Here is a 24,267-nt window from a genome sequence, read left to right as displayed (position 1 = left end):
ATCTCCTTCAGGACTTTTATGTGAATTAAAAGTAGTGGTATCAGTTTTCCACAAAGGGAAGTAACCAACATTTTTATTTGCTGAGTCAGAAAACTGGATCTGTAGCTGCTTCCTCGTCACTGGACAATGCTGTTTCTCCTTCCCTCCACAACTGTACCTTTGAATTCTGTTGTTCAAGGCATAACAAATACAATCAAGTTATATTTTATTATACCTTAAATGAAATTAATAAAATTACTACAGTCTTTCGATCTCTGGGTCTTCATTTTGTTAGAATTCATTGTTAATTAGAAGTTCTTCAAAATCTACAAACGTACTGTTTTTATATGCTATATAGAGCCCAATCTTTTCCCATTATTAAATACTTATACCACATTAGGCACTGGTACTACATAATATATTGGAAACTTATCTGTGGTTAATTACAGGTCTTAAGTAATTAGAAAGTGTTGAGTCATTTGTGCAGTGCCATCAACTGATGATGACATCAGCAGTTTTTAAGTGCCAAACTCCAAGATCAATGGACTCTTCAGGACCTTTCCCCTCATCAGTGGGCTAGTATGATGAATGGATGATCACACAGGTGGTGACCGACTCTAGTTAATCATCTTAGTAGATGTGAAATGGTATCTTGTAGTTGTGATTTGCATTTTCCTAAAGATTACTAATGTTAAGCATCTTTTCATGTGTTTACTGGCCATTTGCACATCCTCTTTGGAAAAATGTCTATTAAAATTCTTTGCCCATTTTTAGATTGGGTTATTTGCCTTTGTATTATTTAGTTATAAGAGTTCTTTATATATTCTGGACCCAATTCTCTTATCAGATATCTTCTGCAAATATGTTCCTCCACTCTGAGAGCCGTCTTTTCACCTCTTGATGGTGTCTTTTGAAGCACAAATGTTTTTAATTTTCATAAAGTCTAATGCTTCTATTTTTTCTTTTGATTGTGCTTTTGATGTTTAATGTAAGAAACCATTTCTTAACCCAAGGTCATAAAGATTTCCTCTTATGTTTTCTTCTAAGAATTTTATGGTTTTAGCTCTTAAATTCAGGTCAATAATCCATTTCGAGTTGATTTTGTGCATGGTGTGAGGTAGGGATCTAACTTCATTATTTTGTATGTAGGTATCCAGTTGTATAAGCACTGTTGAAAAGACACTGGTCTTTGGACCCTTGTCAAAAATTAGTTAACCACAAATGTGAGGGATCATCTCTAGATCTCGACTCTATTCCACTGATCTGTAAGTCTGTTTTTTGATCAGTACCACACTGTCTTGATTAGTGTAGCTTTGCAGTAAGATCTGAAGTCAGGAAGTGTGAGTCCTCCAACTTTATTCTTTTCAAGATTGTTTTTGGCTATTCTGGGTACCTTGCATTTCGATATAAACGTTAGGATCAGCTTGTCAATTTCTGTAAAAAGGAAAGCTGGTACTTTCAAAAGGCCTGTGTTGAATCTGTAGATCAATTTGAGGACTACTGCCAACTTAACAACATTAAGTCTTCCAATCCATAAACATGAGATGTCTTTCCTTCTATTTAGGTCTTCTTTAATTTTTTTCAACAGTGTTTTGTAGTTTTCAGTGTACAAGTCTTTCATCTTCTTGGTTAAATTTATTCTTAGGTATTTTATTCTTTTGGGTGCTATCATAAATAAAGTTGTTTTCTTAAATTCATTTTTGGATTGCTCATTGCTGGTGTACAGAAACACACCTGGGTTTTGTATATCAATATTATACCCTGCAACTTTGCTAAATTCATTTATAAGCTCTAGCAGTTTTTTTGCTTAGGATTTTCTACATAGATGTACTTTAAAGATATTGACATTCTGTAACCATTCAAGTTTGACTATGAGACTGCAGCAATTCAGTCCCATCTTCAGGTTCCACTTCTAATTCTCTTGCTATTTCTGCCACATCTACAGTTACTTCCTTCACTGAAGTCCAGAACCCCTACAAATTATCCATGAGGGTTGGAATCAACTTCTTTCAAATTCCTGTTAATGTCAGTATTTTAACCTCCTCCCATGAAGCACTACTGTTCTTAATGACATCTAGACTGGTGAATCTTTTCCAGAAAGTTTTCAATTTACTTTGCCCAGATCCATCAGAAGAATCACTATGTATGGCAGCTATAGCCTTACAAAACGTATTCCTTACATAAGAAAACTTGAAAGTCGAAACTACTTCTTGGTCCATAGGCTTCAGAATAAATGTTTCTGGTAGCAGGCAGGAAAACCACATTGATCTCCTTGTACATCTCCATCAGAGCTCTTGGGTGAACAGGTGCATTGTCAATGAGCAGTAACATTGTGAAAAGAATCTTTCTGTCTGAGTAGTAGATCTCAACAGTGGGTTTAAAATATTCAGTAAACCATGCTGTAAATAGATGTGCTGTCATCCAGGCTTTGTTGTTGCATTTATAGAGCACAGGCAGAGTACATTTAGCATCATTCTAAAGGGCCCTAAAATTTTCAGAATGGTAAATGAGCACTGGCTTCAACTTTAAGTCACTAGCTGCATTAGCCCCTAACAAGAAAGTCATCCTGGTCTTTGAAGCTTTGGAGTCAGGCATTGACTTCCCTCCTGTATGAATTCTCCTCTGCTATGAACGTCCTACATGGCATCTGCTTCCAATAGAAGGCTGTTTCATCTACACTGAAAATCTGTTGTTTAGTGTAGCTACCTTCATCGATTATCGTAGCTAGATCTTCTGGATAACTTGTTGCAGCTTCTGTACCAACACTTGGTGCTCCACCTTGCACTTTTGTGTTATGGAGATGGCTTCTTTCCTTAAACCTAAGGAACCAACTTCTGCTAGCTTCCAACTTTTCTTCTGCAGGTTTCTCACCTCTCTCAGCCTTCACTGAATCGAAGACAGTTAGGGCCTTGCTATGGATTAGGCTTTGGCTTCAGGAAATGTTGTGGCTATTTTTGTCTTCTAACCAGATCACTAAAACCTTTTCCATAACAGCAATAAGGCTGTTTTGTATTCTTATAATTTGTATGTTTACCAGAGTAGCAGCTTTAATTTCGTTCAAGAAATTTTCCTTTGTATTCACAATTTAACTGTTTTGCACAAGAGACCTAGCTTTTAGCCTATCTCAGCTTTTGACATGCCTTCCTCACTAAGCTTAATCATTTCTAGCTTTTGATTTAAAGTGAGAAACATGCGACTCTTCACTTGAATACTTAAAGGCCATTGTAGGGCTACTAAATGGCTTCATTTCAATATTGTTGTGTCTCAGGGAACAGGGAGGCTCAAGGAGAGGAAGAGAGACAGAGAATGGTAGGTTAGTGGAGTAGTCAGAACATTCAACATTTATCGATTAAGTTTGCCATCTTATATGGGCACGGTTCATGGTGTCCCAAAATAATTACAACAGTAACATCAAAGATCACTGATAACAGATCATCATAACAGATATAACAGTAATGAAAAAGTTTGAAATATTGTGAGAATTACCAAAATGTGACACAGAGATAGGAGGTACTGTTGGAAAAATGGGACTGGCAGACTTGCTTGATGTAGGGTTGCCACAAACCCTCAATTTGTAAAAAATGCAATAACTGCAAAGTGCAGTAAAATGAAGTATGCCTATGCATAAGATTATGAGAGCTTCAAATAGAAATGGTTTTACTTCTTCCTGTCCAATCTGGAAGCATTTTCTTTCTTTTTTTGTCTAATTGCCCTGGATAGAACCTCCACTACAACGTTGAGTATAAGCCATGAAAGCTGACATCCCTGTCTTATTTCTGATCTTAGAGGGAAAACATTCAGTTTTTCACCACTGCATATCAGCTGTAGGTTTTTCATAAGTGCTCTTTATTAGGCTGAGGAAGTTACTCTAAGGTATTTTCATATTGAGACATGCTAATACCCTTTGTGTCTTAGTAATAAAACAAGGCTAAGAGCTTCTGACTAAACTTCTCATATGAAATCATAGGACCCAATCCAAAACTCTAGACTTTAAATCCAGCTTCAGTTATAGGTTAATTCGAAACCTACAATAAAGGTTTGGTTTCCCTAACTCCATAACTTGTCTATAATGTAAGCAAATACCCTTTCAGTGCTGCTAGATAAGAGTTGTAATGAAAGTTCTGCCAAACCAATCTTGTTTTTTCCTCCTAACAAAACAAAATACATCTAAAGGTATTCTGCTTCCCCTCCACCTCCTGAATCTGAATTTAGGTAGTATCAGTCCTGAAACTACCTAAAGCTCCCTAACAGGCTGCAGGCATCCTGGGGTAATTGTGGGTCCAAGCAAACTACTCTGGGCCTGCTATACCTCAAATCTCCACCCTTAGGATTCCCTTTGAGATCTGGAAGTACCAACCTCAACATTTGTGGGCTATTATCTCCTCAAGGCCAGACCCCAGGGCTTCAACGATCCTAGGGCTTTATTTAAGACAGCATCTGGAATTACTCTGCACTCACTAACAATTTAAAATCACCTACTTTAATTCTCACTGCATTTGCCCCGGTAAAAAACACCAACTCAGAGGAACTCAGAGGAGCTTTATATGCAAGATTTTAGAACCAAGCTAAAAAGGAAAAAAGCAATTTCTGACATGAATATGTTATATATACAGTGGCAAAATTTAAAGAATATGAATTACTTCAGAAATGTCTTTTCAGAATGAAGACAAAATTAAATTACCCTTTTGATAATGAGTTACTTTCTTCATATAAGATCACACTCAGAGGCAGATGAAAGGTAAAGCCAAAATTCTATTTATACTATAGGATCCCAAAGCTAGGTTAACTTTTTTTTTCTTTAAAAAATCAAATAAAAATGTTGCCTTGGTAAAAAGGACTGGGTGGGGGTCTAAAAAATGCAGTAACAATATAGGCTTAAATTTTAAAAATATTCCTATGCTGCCTTCTTACTATTTGGCTAAAACATCTTCCCACCCCCTTTAAATCTTCTTGTGTACCAAAATTTTTGTTTTTTCCAGATAACAGCTGGTAACTTTTCAGAGTAGGGTATGGGTTATTAAATTTGATTTTTCCTCTGGCACTAACCCTCCAACATACGCTACTAGAGTTTTATTAATGTTGATAAAACCCCTTTTAAAAACAAGTATCTCTTGGAAAAGTTAATTGTATATCAACTTTCAGTGAATCCTCAGGGAAGTGAGGGTGAGAGGGAGAAAAAGGGGAGAGAGAGAGAAAGAAATAATTTAAGTAATAAAGAATGTCTATTAGCCCTTCTAGGGCTATCAGACGAGTATGAGGTGACCATGCCTTAAGTGAAGTAGGGAAGGAAACTAGTCAGAAAGTCTTAGATTTAAGTAAATAAAATAGGAACAAAAGACCTTTACTGGAGATTACATTCAGCCCAGGTAATAAAACCCACATACATGTGTTATACCTGTGCCACAGTCAGATACTAGATTAAACAACTTATAGCGCATATCAAAGTAATACTATGGGTGACACACATAACACCTCTGTGAGGTTTTTTTAAAAAGTTATCAGTAAGTCAGAAATGAATGTGCAGAATGCACGAAACAAAATATAATCAAAGATTTCAAAGCTCCATTCCAAATAATTACTAAAAAAAGTCTCTTTATTCCAATGTTAAAGGTTTTTGTCAGGTTTCCAAAGGGGGTCTCTCAGGGAGCACATCCAGTGGGTGAAATAATTATAAAAGCCACATATTTATCAGCATTTAACTCAGGTGGCCCAAAATATACTCTATGCTCTAATTTAGAGTAAACTCCAATATAAGGGTTTACTTTTAGAATCCTCAGAGCTGTCATTTCTTAGTCTTTTTTGCTATGTTTAACTAGTCAGATACTTCTTTTAATCCCTTCAGATCTTTAATATACCAGAAGTATAAGGCAGAAAAAAGAGTCTTTAAAATGGAAGATCTCCTGCTGAACTGCTTTGCCACTAACTAACAAAATCTTTGACTAGACCACTGGACTGTGAGCTCCAGTTTTATCCTTCATTCAATATTAAAGCCATCATCTACTGTACATGCACCAAATGCTAGGCACTGGGGATAAAAAATTGAACCAAAAAGTATTCTTGCAGTCACAGTCATTTGGCAGAAAGAGACATATGAACAGATAATTACAATGTTACCTAATCGGTCTTACAACAGGAGATATGAACAGAGCATTGTGCAAACAAAGTGGTAAAAGCCACTAAGTCTGCCTGAAAGACTATGCTAAGCCCTTTCAAGAGGATGACATTTAAACTCATCTGCAATGAGGCAGTTGGGCTAGTCAATCTATTAAAAAAAAAAAAAAGCTGAAGATCATGAGATCTCAGTTTGTGAAAAATAGCTGGTGCAGACAATTCCAGTTTGTTGGTTATAAATCTAATCTCTGTATCAGAAAGAGAATATTTTACTCCTACGATTCTCATGTTCTCTCCCAATCTTGTTCTATATTCCTTTTCTCAGTAAATGGTAATACCATCTAAAACTTAACTATCTACAGCCAACTAATACCCAATTTCTATTGATTCTATTCCATACTCTTTGTCTAATTCTGTCTCTACAGCCACCATCATCACATACCCAGATTACTGCAATAGCCTCAGAAGGATTTTCATGCCTCTGGTATCCCTCGTCCCAACCAACCAATTCTTCACATTGTAAGCAAAGTGACCTTTCCAAAATACAAAGCTGATCACATGAAAACCCATCTTAAAATCATTCCATTGTTCCCTATGAGTTTCAGGAAAAGTTCAAACTCTTCAGCAAAATTGACAAGACTCTTCAACATCTGGCCTGGCTTACTTAATGCTACAATCTTTTATACTCATACTGACCATCCTGTAGTTTCCCTGGCATACAGTGCTCACTCACCATCCTCTGCAGAGCCTTCCAAGATTCCCTTCAAAGGGGAATCAGGTGACCTTCCAAAATAATCTTTCAGTATCCTCTAGTACCCTCTGCTTCTCCATTACCATACTTACACATTATACAGTAGTTTAATTACCTGCATAACTCCGAGTTCCTCAAGGACAGAAACTATTTTACACACTCCTATATTTCCCATGTAAAGCATTCTGTCTGCCTAGCACTGACATATAGTTCATGCTTAATAAATATTTGTTGAATGCATGAATGAATGAATGAATGATAATTACAAAGAAAGAAAAATTCAATGCCCTCCCATTTGTCACGTTTATTACCTACTCTTCAAAAACCTTATCCTTTAACAAGACCATATGTAAACCATAAGCCTATCACAATTTAACCTGTTTTCAGGGACAGAAATAAAGGCAGCTATACCTAAACTCAAAATTCAAATAAGCTTTAAAAATATATTTACTTCTTCCCGTTTAGATAGTATAAGTTTACCGTTTAAGTCATATTTTGGAGCAAATACATACATATCAGAATCATGATAGGGCTACAAATCTGAAAAATAAAATTACAACTACATATGCACTAGTACATTGTTTTCACTGGTAAAATAATGAGTTTGCTTTTTATATGAATTATTTTAACGATGGAAAGGCCTTGGAGTTCTAGCCCACATGGCTAGTCTCTATGCAGAGACCTAGAGAGGGCCAGTGATTTGCCCAAGGCCCCACAGCTGATTTACAAACACAGGCAGGACTTAAGCTCAGATGTCCCAATCTGGAGGCCGGTGCTTGTACTACGAAATCATGGTACTTTCCAATCATCATTCATGAATGAATTCTAGAACAAGCCTGGCACATAGTAGGCTCCCAATAAACGTTTGTTGAATGACAATCATACACAGAACATTGAAAATATGCCTGGAACTATGTTAGACATTTTCATATTTATTAGCAAATGTTATCCTCCCAATATTTTTATGTGGTAGAACATACACTCTTCATTTTACAGACTAAGAAACCAAGGTTCCAAAAAATTAATGGCTTACACAATAAACAAGCTTATTGAGTGATAAAGCCAGGTCAAAACCCAAATTTTCAGAACATCTAACTAAACATAATTGAAAGCTGCACCTCATCACTGACTCACCGATTCTTTTCCAGCTCATTGTGTGTAGATCTAAAAAGGAAAAAAAAAAAAGAGCATTAGCCATGCTTTGTTGCTAAGGTTATAGAAAGGGGGATTAGTTTAGTTACTACTATACCACACTCTGTAAATTTATTTAACAATGCAATATATGGTCACACTTTGACGATCTCACTCATCAAGAGGAAACAGTCTACATTCATCAGGATTGTTCATTCAGATATGGTGTTTTCAGTTAACAATGGGAGTTCATTGTTATTTTATTAAAATTAATACTGGTACATTTGCTCCTGCCTACTTCTAGCATCCTACATTTTGTTGATCTATAGACATCATATCAGAAGTTTTACTTAAACATAATCCCATTTTTGTTTAAAAAGAAAAGAAAAAGGTATGTGTACGTCTATGTCCTCCTCTATCTCCACTTACCCATTCCTAAACACAGAAAAAAAAACTTTGGCTAGCACAGACGCTAAAACAGCCTTGCCTTAACCGCTAAGTGACACACGCAAATCCAAGCCTGCCTGCCTTTTGTGTGACATATATAATAACAAGAAGCAGCTACGCAAGGAAGAAAATATATGAATATAAATAAAGAAAAGAAGATACATTAGTAAGATCAAGAAACAAGATTTACAAGACTGGACAATATAGAAATGGTTGTTTTCTTTTGATGACATTTTTTGTTTTGCTTTTCAGGTTTTTTGGGGTTTTTTTGTTTGTTTGTTTTGAGATAGAGTCTCGCTCTGCTGCCCTGAGTAGAGTGCCGTGGCATCATCATTAGCTCACTGCAACCTCAAACTCCTGAGCTCAAGCGATCCTCCCACCTCAGCCTCCCTAATAGCTGGAACTACAGGCATGTGCCACCAAGTCCAGCTAATTTTTCTATTTTTAGTAGCTACAGGGTCTCGCTCTTGCTCAGGCTGGTCTCAAACTCCTGGCCTCAGGTAATCCGCTTGCCTCGGCCTCCCAAAGTGCTAGGATTACAGGCATGAGTCACCTCGCCCAGCCACTTTTCAGTATTTGTTATAATACTTCCACCTACTGAGTAAGTACAGTGCCTGCTAAACAGTGGGCTAAGCAGTTAACATATATTATATCATTTTATCCCTAAAACAACCTTTGTTTTATAAACAAGAATACTGATGCTCAGAGAGGTCAAGAGACATACTCTTGTCCTGAGAGTGTAAGCAGTAGTCATAATTTAAGCCCAGATCTATGTTACAACTCCAAATTCTTAACCACATGGTCAGAAGCAATACTGAAAATAGGTTAAGAACACAGACTCTAAGTCCAGACTGACTAGATTCAAATACTGTGTGGCCTTGGTAAAGTCCCTTCATTTCTCCAAGCTCGTTTTCCTCTTCTATGAAATAGGAAAAATAACAGTACTTGCCTTGTATGATTTCTATAATCACTTAACAGCAAAATATAATAAACTCTACATAAAGTTAGCTACTACTAGATACTAGGGTATCCTAGTTCCCTTGAATGAATACATATTACTTTTGCTATAATTTAGCATTTACAACAACAGGAATTTTATAAGGGAGAATTTAAGTTTCTGTCACAAGAACTAAAACTTTAATCATTTTATATATTCTGGTTAACATCAAATACCTTCAGAATATTATATCACTGATTTGCTTTAACCTGACATATTATTCCAATGGATATTTAATAACCAGATTCCCAAACCTAGACAATAGGAATATTTTTGCCAGCCTCATAATTTGGAGAAATTTTACCCACTATCCTAGTTCCAGAGCCAAAGACTTGAGTTACTGTCTCCTGTCCATTTCTTGCTTTATTATCAGTTCCATAAAATCCAAGTGACATGGGATGAAAAAGACTGATGTTCATTTTAAAGAGATTATCTTAATAAAAGGACTTCTCCCTCAAAGGAGGTAAAAAGAGTCTTAGGATGTTTCAAGAGTTCAGCCAAATTAACAGCAAATTTATGTACAATTCAGATGGAAGAAACTATGAAAACACAGAACTTGTATTTTAACAGAGACTCAGCTCAAAACTCAATAAATAAATGACAATAAAACCTCTATCACCATATAAGTATTTATTAGAAGTTTTGATTGTTAAATTTTTTTTGTTTGAATAAAGTGTTAAAGTAAATCAGTAAGTTAGAGGAGAGAAAAGGCATATTTTAAGAGATTTAAAAGAAAAAGTATTATTCAAAATTTAAATGGGTAATCAATAATGAGATTTCCCACCCCCTCTTGGTTGAACAAGTTTTAGTTTAATTGTCTTACTGAAAACTAAGGATAACAAAAACAAAAGACAATGCACATATAAAATACTAGAGTAAGTAATAAAGGGACACATTATATTTAGAGAAGAGCAGACTGTTTACCATAAACTTATTCTAAACAGTCTGGCAATCCCACCAATAGCCATAAATGCAAGAGATAACATACCCAACAATAACCAATTGTTGAATTCCAATATTATATTGAGTCTATTATCAAAGCTAGCTCCAAAAGAACAAGATCTGACCCACTGCTGTGAACAAAATTAAAACAGCAGGTTCTTCCTATCTCTGTCAAACAGACTTTTCTTTATTATTTATCTTTAAAAAAAAAAAACAGATAGCTAAGAATATAAACCTCACTAAACCAGGAAATGCATGCCACATTTAGTTATACCACCAGCAAAATTTAACATTTCCAAATAACAAGACACAAAAATGATCAGAAATATACTAATCATTACCATCTTGCCATGTTCTTCCAATCTTTTAAATGCATGAATAGTGTTTACTCCTATTTTGATGAGTTTTTGCCTAGAATGTCAAATCAACAAACACTGAGAGTACCTTCAATGTTCAAGCCTTTCTTAGGCTACAGGAAATCAAAGACAGTCTCCAGTTGGTAAATGAAGACATGTATAGGAGTAATCATAACTCAAGGCAAAATAAATACACAAAGAAAGGTATAAAGTGTTGTGGGAGTTCAAAGGAGGCAGAGTTTACTTCCAAACGGAGCTATAAGGAAAATTTTAGAAAAAGGTAGCATTTCGTCTGGGGCTTAAGTGACAGATTCTGGAACTGCTAAAGAGATGCCATTCCAAGTGAAAGAAATCTAAACAAGCAGAGTTGTGAAGTCCAAAGCAAAATCACAGAAAAATGTATACAGAGCTTAAAAACCCATAGCGTTAGAGGGAAAAAGTCCTGAGTTTAATATTAACTCTGTCATTCACACTAGCTGTGTAACATTAGGACATACTATTTAATACCTCTCTGATTCAGTTTCCTCATTTGTAAAACTGGCATATTACACTATACTTTGGTTGCATTACTGAGAGAATTAGAGAAAAATATGAAAAAGCATCTAACATGTAAGTATTCAATAAATGTTAGCTACTGCTAGTATTTTTACTATTTTTTACAAGACTAAAAATATACTACCCAGAACATTATTAAGTATACTACATGGGACAACAACTTGATAGGTTCTCACTAACACTTAGAATTAGCCTGGAAGTAGCCTGAGCACAGTGGCTCACACCTGTAATCCTAGCACTCTGAAAGGCTGAGGCAAGAGGATCACTTAAGCTCAGGAGCTGGAGGTTGCAGTGAGCTATGATGATGCCACGGTACTCCACCCAGGGCAACAGAGCGAGACTCTGTCTCAAAAAAAAAAAAATTAGTCTGGAAATGAACAAGCAAACAACCAACCATAATGCTGAAAAGAGAAAATGAAAGAAAAGACAGGTGACTGAAGCCACATCATTTAGTCAGCTATGAGGACAATACAGGGTTTAGGACTATGACAGAGAGAAAGATGCCTAATTATATATGTATACAGAGAAAATAATAATCCAAACAGTGCTGGCAATAAACAAGTAATTGAACATATCGCACACTCAGAAACAACCCCTTTGCTTCTCTGAGCCTTTGAGTCCAACTAAGCCCTTCCAATAAGGCACCATTGAAATATTCAATTATGATAAACTCCCTGTAAGGTTGAGATGTTCTGAATAATCCATCTGGTTAGCCCACTTTACTTCTCCAAATAAAATGCACCTCTGAGAGCAAACACTAATGAACTGACTTCCTTTCAGACATCCTTATTCTGAATGCCTAACAACTTCCAAGGACAGAGAGAAAGACTTTTCTATCAATTTATCATTGAATCACAGGTAATCTTTTTCACAAATAACATCCCCTTAAGAGAGACATCCTAATGTATTCCCTATTTGAATGGGAGTCATTATCTCAACCACATATGTGACTTTTCATTGACTACAACATAGGTCTAACACATAACTTCTAATTCTTTAGGGTGTAGTTTGGTGGCCGTCAATGAAATGAAGCATAGAATTGAAACTGCACAAAATGGTACAGTTTGGGTCAAGAGTAGTGCTGCTGTGGAAGGAAAATAAAAGCCACCATTCTTAGAATTAATACTTTCTTCTAAAGAAAAGACCCTATCTTTGCTGAATTAATGAGCCAACCTCCAATTGGTTGACATTTTCATTTCAGTTAGTTTCTAATCCTAAAGTGTCTCACGGATGCTGTCCTCCACACAATGAAAGGAACACATTCTATGAAGCTAAATGAATATCTTCTAACTGGTATCCTAAAGCTTACAATATACTCAAAGCACAAGAAAAAAAGAAAAATTTCAGCTATAGTACAGCAGTGGTCTTTCAAGTATATACCTAAAAGAGATTGAGAAAGAAATCTACTAGAATTACAACAGTAAAACTTCTATTTATATTTATTATTAGTCTTTCGAAATGGTAGTTTTGTACATTTGTTTCCATCAAAAGGTACACCTCATTTAAAAAAAAAACATTAAAGACGGTAAAATTTGGAATACTACAAAGTTTTAGGAAAAATACCTCATAATAAACGTATTGCTTCTACCTTAACAGTGACAAAAACATAACCACCACAATAACTAAGCCCATAAAAAGTATCCAAAAAGGATATATGACAGTAACTACAATCAACAATCTTTTTCCTTAAAATGCACATATCAAAGTTGAATATACACATACCTTATGACTCAGCATTTCTACTCATAGGCATATACCAAAATAATATATACCAAACTATCATGCAAAAACATGGATTCATCTCCATAATTTCAACATAATGTTGAATGAAAAAAGCCAGATGCATACAAAAGAGTAAATACTGCATAACTCCATTCATAAAAGGTCAAAACTGGCAAAACTGATTTATGGTATAAAAAGTTAGAATAGCGGTTACCTCAGGGAGGGGGTGACAGTGACTGGAAAAGAGGAGAGAGGCTTCTGAGAAGAGTTTATGATATTCTATTTCTTCACTTTTGTGAAAATTCATTAAGCCGTACACAGGATTTGTATACTTTTTTGTATGTACATTTTACTTCAATAAACAAAAAAATATAAACTGAATTATGCGAAATCAATTCATACTTCAAATATGGCAAACACCCTGACTTAAGTTTCTGACAAATTTTATGACATACTACATAAATACCTCTAAGATATGCACTTTGCAAAGAATAGCTTTTAATAAATTTAAAAGTAATTAAATCACAACAGTAAGTTCTCTAACCACAATGGAATTAAATTAGAAGTCAATAACAGTAAGATAATTAGAAAAATTCCAATATTTGGAACATAAACCACAAATCAAAGAACATTATTGCAGAGAAATGAGAAAATATTCTGAACTGAATAAAAACACAACACATCAAAATTTACTGGATGTAGCTAAAGCATCCTTAGAGAGAAATGTTTAGCTTTAAATACTTATACTAGAGAAAAAGGGGTCAAAAATCAATAGTCTTTCTCCTTAAGAAGCTAGAAAAAGAGGAGCTTAACCCCAAAAGAGGAAGGAAATAATGTCATCATAAGTCAAAGAACAAATCACAAATAAGTTAGAAACTATTTTCAAATGAATGATAAACACAACATAAAAAAATTCGTTAGCTATGGCTACAGCAGTGCTTAGAGAAAAGTGTTTAAATTGAAGTTCTTATGTTTGGGGGTGGAGGGTCAAAAATCATTGATCTGAGATTCTACCTTAAGAAGCTAGAAAAAGGAACAAACAAAACTGAAGTTGTTGAGCAATGGTTCTCAACTGTGGGCAAAGTGCCCACCAAGAAACATTTGGCAATGTCTGAAGACATTTTTGGTTATCACTTCTAGGCGAAGCTACTAGCATTCTGTAAGGAGATGCCAAGGATGCTGCCAAACATCCTATATGCACAAAACAGATTTATTTAACTCAAAATGTCATTAGTATTGAGGTTCAGAAACTCTATAGGAAAAAAGTAACAAAACCAAGGATACAAATTTTAAAAACAGAAAAAGGGAAACAACAGTGAATATTAATGAAACTGAACAGTGACTTTATTTAAAAAAAAAAATCAATAACATTGATAGACTACTTCTAAGGCTGATGAAAAAAACAAAAAATATAACAGAAAAAAAACAGTATTAGTAATTAAAGACTGTATTATGCATCGCTACAGATCCTACACATATCAAAAGGATGAGAATATTATGAACAACTTTATGCCAATATTTATCCATATCATCTAAATGCGATGACTTAGATGATACGGACAAATTTCTTGAAAGATACACATTACCAAAACTGACTAAAGAAGAAAAAGAAACTATGAATAGCCTTGCGTCTATTAAAGAAAGTGAATTCGTAATTCTTAAAAAACCTTCCCACAGGCCAGGCACGGTGGCTCACACCTATAATCCTAGCACGCTGGGAGGCCAAGGTGGGTGGATCGTTTGAGCTCAGGAGTTTGAGACCAGCCTGAGCAAGAGCGAGACCCCGTCTCTACTAAAAATAGAAAGAAATTAGCTGGACAACTAAAATATATACAAAAAACTAGCCAGGCATGGTGGCACATGCCTATAGTCCCAGCTATTTGGGAGGCATGAGGCAGAAGGATCACTTGAGCCCAGGAGTTTGAGCTAGGCTGATGCCATGGCACTCTAGCCTGGGGAACAGCGTGAAACTCTGTCTCAAAAAAAAAAAAAAATAACAAAACAAAAAAACCTTCCCACAAAAATACCTCAAAACCCATAAGTCTTCATTAACAAATTTTACCAAGCATTTAAGGAATAAAACCAATCCTACAAAAATCTTTCCAAAAACAGAAGAAGAGGGAACACTCCCAACTCATTTTATGAGGCCAGTATTAGCCTGATACCAAAACCTGACAAAGAAATTATATGGAAAAACAAACAAAAAAGTAGACTAATCTCTGATAAACACAGATACAAAAATTCTTAACAAAGTATTACCAAATCAAACCCAACAACATATAGAAAATATCCTAGTTCCTGGGAAAGAGCTTCTGAAACCTTGGAATTTCCCAAGTAGTTAGGAGTGTCTTAGTTATTCATGGTGGGCCCTTGGACCAAATGTTAAGTTTATGCTAACATGGCCTAGAGTGGGCGTTGGTCATGCCAGAAAGACCAACCATGTGATTAGAGGGTTGGGCTTTGAGTCACTGAGACTGGCCCAACCTCTAGAAGTGAAGAGGTGCTAGTGGCTGACAATTTTATGGCCAATGATTCAATGATTCCTACCTGTGTAATAATATCCCAGTAAAAACTCCGGAAGCTGACACTCGGGTAAGCTTCCTGGTTGGTGAACATAGTGATGTGCTAGAAGGGTAATGCATCCTGATTCCATGGAGAGAGAGTACAGACGCTCCATGTCCAGGACCCTCCCAGACCTCACCCTATGTGTCTCTTCATTTGGCTGGTCCTGATCTGTATCATTTATAAAAAAACATAAGTACAGCACTTTCCTGAGTTCTACAAGTAGTTCTAGTGAATTATTCAACCTTAGGGGGATGTGGGAACCTCTGAATTTATAGCCAGTTGGTCAGAAGTGAGGGGGGCCTGAGGACTCTTACACTGTGGCTGGCATTTGTGGTAAGGACAGACATGTTAGAAACTAAACTATTAAACCTGTAGAGTCTGTGTTAACTGTGGGTTGTTAGCATCAGTATAGCAGTAGTACAAAATACAACATGACCAAGTGGGTTTATTCCAGTAATGCAAGGTTGATTTGAGCTTCAAAAATCAATCAATGTGAAAGGAGGGGTTAAAAACCTAGCTATTGGGTACAATGAACACTATTCTGGTAATGGGCACACTAAAAGCTCCATCTTAAGCATTATAAAAGGTATCCATGTAACAAAAACATTTGTACCCCCTTAATATTTTGATATAAAAAAATCAATGTAATCCTCCATATTAACAGAATAAAAAAGAAAATCCACAGTATTATCTCAACAGATGTGGAAAAAGCACTTGATAAAATTTAGCAACTATTCATGATAAAAACTCTTAGCAAATTAGGAAAGAAAGGAATTTCCTCAACCTAAAAGCTATCTAGGAAAAACTACAGTTATCATACTCCATGGTAAAAGAATAGATTTTTTTTTTCCAAGATCAGTACACAAAGGCAAGGATGTCCACTCTCAGCACTTCTATTCAGCACTGTACTACAGGTTAGAGGTCCCAGCCAGTGAAATAATATAAGAAAAATAAATATCATACAGAATGGGAAGGAAGAAGTAAAGAAGGTCTTTATTTGCAAACATCATTATTGTCTATTTGGAACATCCTAAGGTATATACAAATTACTGGAGTGAGTTTAGCAAAGTCAGTTTATAAGATAAACATGCCAAATTCAACTGCCATTTACAGTAGCATCAAAGAACACTAAAGGATAAATTGAACAAAGTATGTGCATGACCCACACTCTAAAAACCCACAAGATTTTGCTGAAAATTCAAAACCCCTAAATAATTACAGAAACATACCATGTTCATGAATTAAAAGATTCAATAGTTAAGATGTGTCAAGTCTTCCTAAATTAATGTATAGATCCAATGCAATCCCAATCAAAATTACAATAGGCTTTGTTGTAGCAATTGACAAGCTGATTCTAAAATTTATGTAAAAATGCAAAAGACCTAGAATAACCAAAGGAACTTTTGAAAAAGAAGGACCAAGTTGGAAGACATTCACTACCTGATTTCATGACTTATTAGAAAAACTACAGTAATTACGACAGTATGGTATTAGAGTAAGGATGAATATTTAGATCAAGGGAACAGAACAGAGAATCCAGAAATAGACTCACACATCTGTGGCTAACTGATTTTTTACAAAGGTGTCAAGGAAATTTAATGTAGAAAGTATATATACTTTTCAACAAATAGTGCTGGAACAACTGGATGTTCATCGGCAAAAAAAAATTAACTTCAACCCTTATTTCACACTCTCTACAAAAATTAACTCTAAATCAATTTTCAATCTAAATGTAAAACCTAATACTATAAAACTATTAGAAGAAAACATGAGAGAAAATTTTTGTGATCTTGAATTATGCAAAGATTTCCTAAGACATAGACGCATGAACCATAAAAAACAAACATGATAAACTGGAATTCATCAAAACAAAAACCTTTGCTATTCAAAAGACAGTTAAGAAAATGACAAAGGCAAACTAATGAGGAGAAAAATATTTACAAAACACATATGTAATAAAGACTTGTATCAAGAATTTACAAAGAACTCTTACAACTCAATAACAACTCAGTAAAAAAAAAAAAGAAAATAGGCAAAAGATTTGAACAGACACTCTACCAAAAAAGATGTATCAGTAGCAAACAAGTACATAAAAAGATGCTCAGGGTCATTAGTCACATCAGGAAAATGCAAATTAAAACACAGTGAGATACTATGACATACTTATTAGAATAGCTAAAATTAAGAAGACTGACAATATCCAATGCTATCCAGGATATGTCTCACCAACTGCTAGTCAGAAAGTAAAATGAGGCCAAGTGTGGTGGTTCACACATGTAATCCCAGCACTCTGGGAGGCAAAGGCAGGAAGACTGCTTGAGGCCAGGAGTTCGAGACCAGCCTAGGCAATAGAGCAAGACCCGATTTCTACAAAAAATGTAAAAATTAACCTGGTGAGGTGGCACGGAGGCCGAGACAGGAGGGTTGCTTGAGTTCATGAGTTTAAGATTACAGTGAGTCACTGCACTCTACCCTGGGTGACAGCGTAATGCCCTGTCTCTAAAAAATAAATAAATATATATATATATATATATTTTTTTTTTTTTTAAAGAATGTAAAATAGTATGGCCACCATGTAAACCAGTTTGACAATTTCTTTATAAAGTTATATATACACTTAACCAGCAATTACGCTTTAGGTACTTACCTAAGAGAAATGAAAACACATCCACAAAAAGACCTGTTCATGACAGTTCATAACATCTTTGTCATAGCTAAAAAATAATAAGCAACCTAAATGTCTACAAACCAATGAATGGATAAAAAATTATGATAGAGCCATACAGTGGAATATTACTCAGCAATAAAAAGGACTGAACTACTGATACTGAACATGAATGAACCTCAAGACATTATACTAAATGGAAGAATACACAAGAGTATACAGATATGACTCGACTTATATAAAATTCTAAAAATGGCAAAATTGCACTAACAGAAAAGAGATGAGAGGTTGCCAGGGACCAGAGGTGAAGAGAGGAAAGGCAGTAAAGGGTCACGAGATAACGTATTGGGTGACAGAGACTGTCTATATAACAACTGTGTTGATGGTTGCATGACTGTGTACACATCACGTCCGTGAATTACACACTAAAAATTTGGGAATTTTGTTGTATGGAAATACTTCAATAAAGCTTACTTTTTAAAAAAGGGTAATTAAGCCTTATCATGAAATTGAGGCAATAATCTACCACAAAGTACTCAGGGATGAGAGTAAAACATCAATTCCTTATTGTAGGAGACTAATACTATAAATTACTAAGAAGTGTATAATTTGAAAACATCATTCCTTTGGGGAATATTTGCTCTCATCTACTTTATTTAGAAATGTGAGGCAAACAGCAGAAGAAACTGCTAAAATATTAGAAGTGGTAACCTCTAAGAAGCAAAAATTGGATGAGGAGAGATAGTACAGGGGGATTGTTATATTCCTTTATAAGCTAGTTGCAATTGACTTTTAAAATTATGTACATATATTACTTTTTTAAAATGTTAAGAATGAATTTAAAATAACTATTTCACTTTCTATTCCTTGCACCACCAGAAATTAAGAAGCATCTTATACATACTAAAGTTATGCATTATTTGTGAAATAATCAACTACAGAGAATCCTGAAGGTTAATGATTGCTCTTAAACATATTTTCGAAAGTTAAAAAAGGACATTTATGATAAACTACTAATTATTCAGATTACCTCATCAGTTTATAACACATTCTATTACAGAACAATACTCTATAAACCTTTTAAAATGGAAAAAATATCAGCGATTTCCTAAATTATAATTCGGTGTCTTAGGAAAGAGTCAGGCATGAAATAAACATTCAGTAAATACTTGCTGGGGGGGAAAAAAAAAAGAATGGCACTATAATTAACAGCATTACCAATAAATATAAAGCTCATTTTTTGAAGCTGCTCCTAATTTTTGTTAATATATTCAGTTCCTCCCTATAGAGACATTATGCATCTATTAATATTTCAAAGAATGTAATTGTCTCTAAGGGACGTATACCACACAAAAAGGGGGTTCTCAAAGGGAATATGGGAGGAGAGGCTAGCAGGATGACTGAGTCTCCTTGCTCTGGGAGCTGTGCAGGAGTGGAAGTGCCATATTCCAACTGGCTACACTCCTCCTCCTCATCCCTTATTGGTTTATTTCAAGTCTCAAAGGAATCACTGGATAATATTTATTCACCCAGTCTACCTTCAGTTCTTCTTAGCATGTGTCACATGTTCAAGACTTTCCATAAACTTACTGCAAACAATAGGCAATCTTTTTTTAAATAGTTTATTGAGATATAATTTACATATTATATAATTCATTCATTTTCAGTGTACAGTTCAATGACCTCTGGGAAACTTATACAGCTGTGTACCCCTTACCACAATCCATTTTAGAACACTCTGTCACCCCAAAAGTTTCTTCCTGTCTACATGCAGTCAATCGCTACTACCATCCCTCAGGCCACCATTGATCTGTTTTCTTTCTCTGCAGTTTTGCCTTATCTATAAATTTTCTATAATGGAATCATACAGTATGTACTCTTATGTGTCTGACTTCATTTCATATACTGTTTTTGTGGTTCATTCATTTTGTTGTACGTATGAATAGTTTATTTCTTTTTATTGCTGGGTGGTATTCCAGGGTATGAATATACCACATTTTATTTATTCATTCATCAGCTGATGGACATTTTGACTGTTTCCAGCTTTAGTGATTATGAATAACGTTACTATGACCATTCCTGTGCAAGTCTTTGTGCAAACATGTAGAATAGATCTTCATCTTAAAGGACTGTGCCTCACACTTCTTATACTTTACCATTATCATCCAAGTTACTTTTCACACTTATAAAAATGGCCAACAGTATGAAGCACTAGTATAAGCACATACTAGTACTTAATAAATAAATTTATCTCCAAAGACTGTACCTGCTACAAATAAAATGACAATGAGAATAAAGATATTAAACATTCCTAGATCAGTTTCATACAAAGCAATCAAATGAGCCTAAATTTCTTCAAAATTCTTATCAAAGATATGTCAACATTTCATAAAAAAATATAATGCCTTCAGATCTCCATGATCTTGCTCAAAGTGTTCAGCCATTCATTCATGTAGTAGGTACTTACTAAGTACCTACACTGGGAATATAAATACTCTAAAATTACAATATACTTGCCCTCATGGAGCTCACATTCTATCACCCACTTTTTGCAAAAAATAAATAAATGAGGCAGGACTCATTAAGAAAATAATTACTATATGCCATACACTATGGCAATATATTCTTACATTATTAGATAACTACCATATAATTCCATTTAATTTATATGTATCTAAAAGTATTTATATTTCATACAGATAAATCATTTTTTCTTTAAATAGTGGATTATGATGTTTATGATATATTCTATAAAAAAAATTGGACTTCGAACTTTTGATAATAGTAACCCCCTAATCAACAATGATTCTACAGAAAGATGAAATTCAAGTATTTCTTTTTGACATACGGTGCTATTTCCAGGAATGTAACCTGCTTTACAAAGGACAACCGATTGGATAATAATATGCAGATGTTAAAGTGATAATATTAAGAATACTAAATGGCTTTGGTAAAGCCATACCTAGAATTCTAAGTTTTAAAATAGTAACTTATGTGCACTGTTACCTACAAAGATTACCGAAACCAATCCTAACAGACTCAGTATTAATGGCAATATATTGTCTAGAGTTTTTATGGAGACTGAAGATCACTTTAGTTCTGCTATTCATATAGAAGATATACACTATCACACAAGACTATGGTGGAATCAAAATTAAATACCTGAAAATTCACATGTCTTCTAATACCAAGGCAAACTTACTATACACTACCCTCTAGTCTCTTTTATTACATAAAAGGAAAAGTTTTTTACAGTTTCTCAAACAATGAGAATCCTAAATTGTCCCTGCCTAATTAATCAAAATCAGAGTAAAAGAAAATCAGTTGCTTTATCAAAATATATGACTTGATAAAGACTAAAATTATGTCCCTCTACAATTGAGAACTGCCCATTTCAAATGGCTTCAAGACTGGCCACTGAGCCTCCAAAAATATATTTACATGGTATTCTCAAAAGACTATCAAAAATATTTCCCCTGATAAACAAAGGCAAGGAAATAAGCACCACATGGAAACCCTTTAATCCAATGTCATAAAACTAAATAAAATCTATAACACATTCCCTGAAATGTATGCAGTAACATTAATAACAGAATTATCTACTGAACCAAATATTTTGTCTTATAAGAAGTCAGTTCCTCAGACAACATATAAGGAATTTAGTGCTAACACCAAATGATGAAAGCCCTGTATCTCCCTGAATGCATGCTGAAGTTAATCAATGGTCAAGTGTATATCGTGAATCTATAGCATTCCTACAGTAACATATTGTAATCTTTTTCTATAAATTTAAACAATTCACTCTCTGTACTTTGCATCTGACACAAAAATGGCCCTGTTTATAGCATCTTACTGCCTTTCATTATTTACTATTTTATTATATGTAGATAATCTATTTCCAAATATACCATAAGTTCCTCAGGGAGCTCATGCCTCATGGCAGGGAATCAGGTATAGCAACAGTTCTATGTAAATTCAATAAATTTGGTTACTAATTACCTTCAAGAGAGCAGTTTCAATAGCTGGTGAAAAAGGAAGCAAACCACAGAGGGTTAAAAAATAGCATTTCAGGCATTTGACAGAGCAGAAAAGCAAAGCACTAACACACAAAATTTCAAGTTACAGTCACTGAGTCTTAGTTTTTAAGTAAATTATTACTAAAGGCTGTTTGCTGATGCTGGAGAAGCAAATCCCAGGGATCTGTCTCATCTTCTAGTTCTACCTGTGGAAATTAACTGGCACAGCAGTCTAGTTTCCTCATCAAAAAAAACGGGGAAAATAGTTCCACTTTACTTCACAGAACTGTCCTGAAATCTAAATGAGATGATAATGTATGTTAAAGGACTTTATATACAAGTAGTATATTAAATGCAAGGTGTTACAATTATTATTATTGCCATCAGTGAAGATGGAATCTACCCTTTGACCCAACAATTCTAATTCTTCGTATTTACCCTAAGGATCTAGGTGGATAAATACAAACGTATCTGCAGAAAGATATTCATAACAGCCCTGTTTGGAATGACAAAAAAATCTGAAAATAACTTAAATCTCAATGAATGACTGGCTTAATAAATTATGGTACATACATGAAGTAGAATATCACATAATAATTAAAAATAATGTCCACAGATATGTAACTATGCACATAAAGAAATGTTCAAGGTAAGTGAAAGCAAAAGACTGCAGAATGTTCAACCTGAAGAAGCCTTCCCTCATCCATCAGACTTGATCCCGATAGTAGATAGTAGAAAGAAACTTCATAAAACTAAGGCTTCATTTAATTCTTCTGTGAACAGGTACATTAAACGGATAAAAACAGAAGATATTATAAACCATCTCAAATTACTACTGGGAAAAAATCCTCTATTAACTATCCTATAACCAAAAAAACCTAAAAATCCACAAAGACAACAGCCAGAAAGGATATAAAGCTGAAAATATAATACAATAATTCCCTGTGAAATATAAGACTGAAACATTTCTTTACTCTGTAGTTTAAGAAAAGTTAAACTAAAGCCTTATAAGCAACAGGAAAATTATTTGTGTTTTAATGCCCTCAATCTTCGTAGATAGAACTGAACCACCACTGTTGTGAGATTTAGTATCCATAAGACACTACAAAGAAATTACATATCAACTTGAAATTCAAGCATAAATTGGTTACTTACAACTTTCCAGGTCACCTTAAGACAATGCAATTACTATGTGTGTCATAGACTCATACCAATATTTACTGACAATATATGATAGACTTTTGGATCGTTGAATATACAAGTTTTGGTATCATTTTATCATGACATAAGATGACAATAAATGTTCTTTAAAATTAAGTGTAGTATTCTGCAGCCTACTATAATATACTTGTTTAAAAGAACTGACAGTTTGGAGATTTTAATTCTTCAAATACTACATATTTTTTTCCTTTCCAAATGTATTATCAATCAACATCCCTTAGAATAAAAGTAATTAGTGTTTGCCAAAGCAGGAGTTGCATACTATTCCATCAGTTCTCCTTCCAGTCTAGTATGGTACTTAGCAAAAAAAAGAAACTCAGTTTCTATATAAGACAGTCTACCTGGAGTTCGAAAACCTATTCTTTAAGACAGGGGTCCCCAACCTACGGTGAGCTATATAATTATTTCATTATATGTTACAATGTAATAATAAAAGTAAAGTGCACAATAAACGTAACATACTTGAACCATCCTGAAACCATCCCCCCCAGTCTGTGAAAAAATTGTCTTCCACCATGAAAACGGTCCCTGGTGCCAAAAAGGTTGGGGACCACTACTTTAAGAAACACCTGCTGTGTACAGGGCACTGTGATAGGTATTGGGGATAAATGTTTAAGCAGAAGGGACTCAATCCCTGCCCTCACGGAGGATGGGACACAAATTTAAGAAACATCCTATTGTAAAAAGAAAAAAAAAGAAAAGAAAAGAAAAGAAACATCCTATTGTAGAAACTGTATTTCTACAAACATGATGAACACTATGAAGGAAAAGTAGAGGTGCCATGAAGTATGTGAAGGCCTGATCTACTA

The 24,267-nt window shown here is 34.7% G+C and overlaps 1 protein-coding gene across 3 annotated transcripts in view; it reads right to left on the bottom strand.

Annotated features, from left to right (window-relative positions):
• MXI1 (MAX interactor 1, dimerization protein) overlaps positions 1-24,267 on the bottom strand; it is a 75,995-nt gene that overhangs the window by 30,098 nt on the left and 21,630 nt on the right. For 2 of the 3 annotated variants that reach the window (XM_069460060.1, XM_069460061.1), the window contains exon 3: positions 7,976-8,005. The exons of the other annotated variant lie outside the window; for it this stretch is intronic. In XM_069460060.1, coding sequence (XP_069316161.1) covers positions 7,976-8,005 — 30 coding nt within the window. The remainder of the gene's footprint in view (positions 1-7,975; positions 8,006-24,267) is intronic. 3 annotated transcript variants of the gene reach the window in all.

This window comes from Eulemur rufifrons, chromosome 28 (assembly GCF_041146395.1).
Source record: "Eulemur rufifrons isolate Redbay chromosome 28, OSU_ERuf_1, whole genome shotgun sequence".
Taxonomy (NCBI): Eukaryota; Metazoa; Chordata; class Mammalia; order Primates; family Lemuridae; genus Eulemur; species Eulemur rufifrons.
Note: the sequence above shows the minus strand (reverse complement) of the source record. Positions and strands in the feature narration are given on the sequence as shown.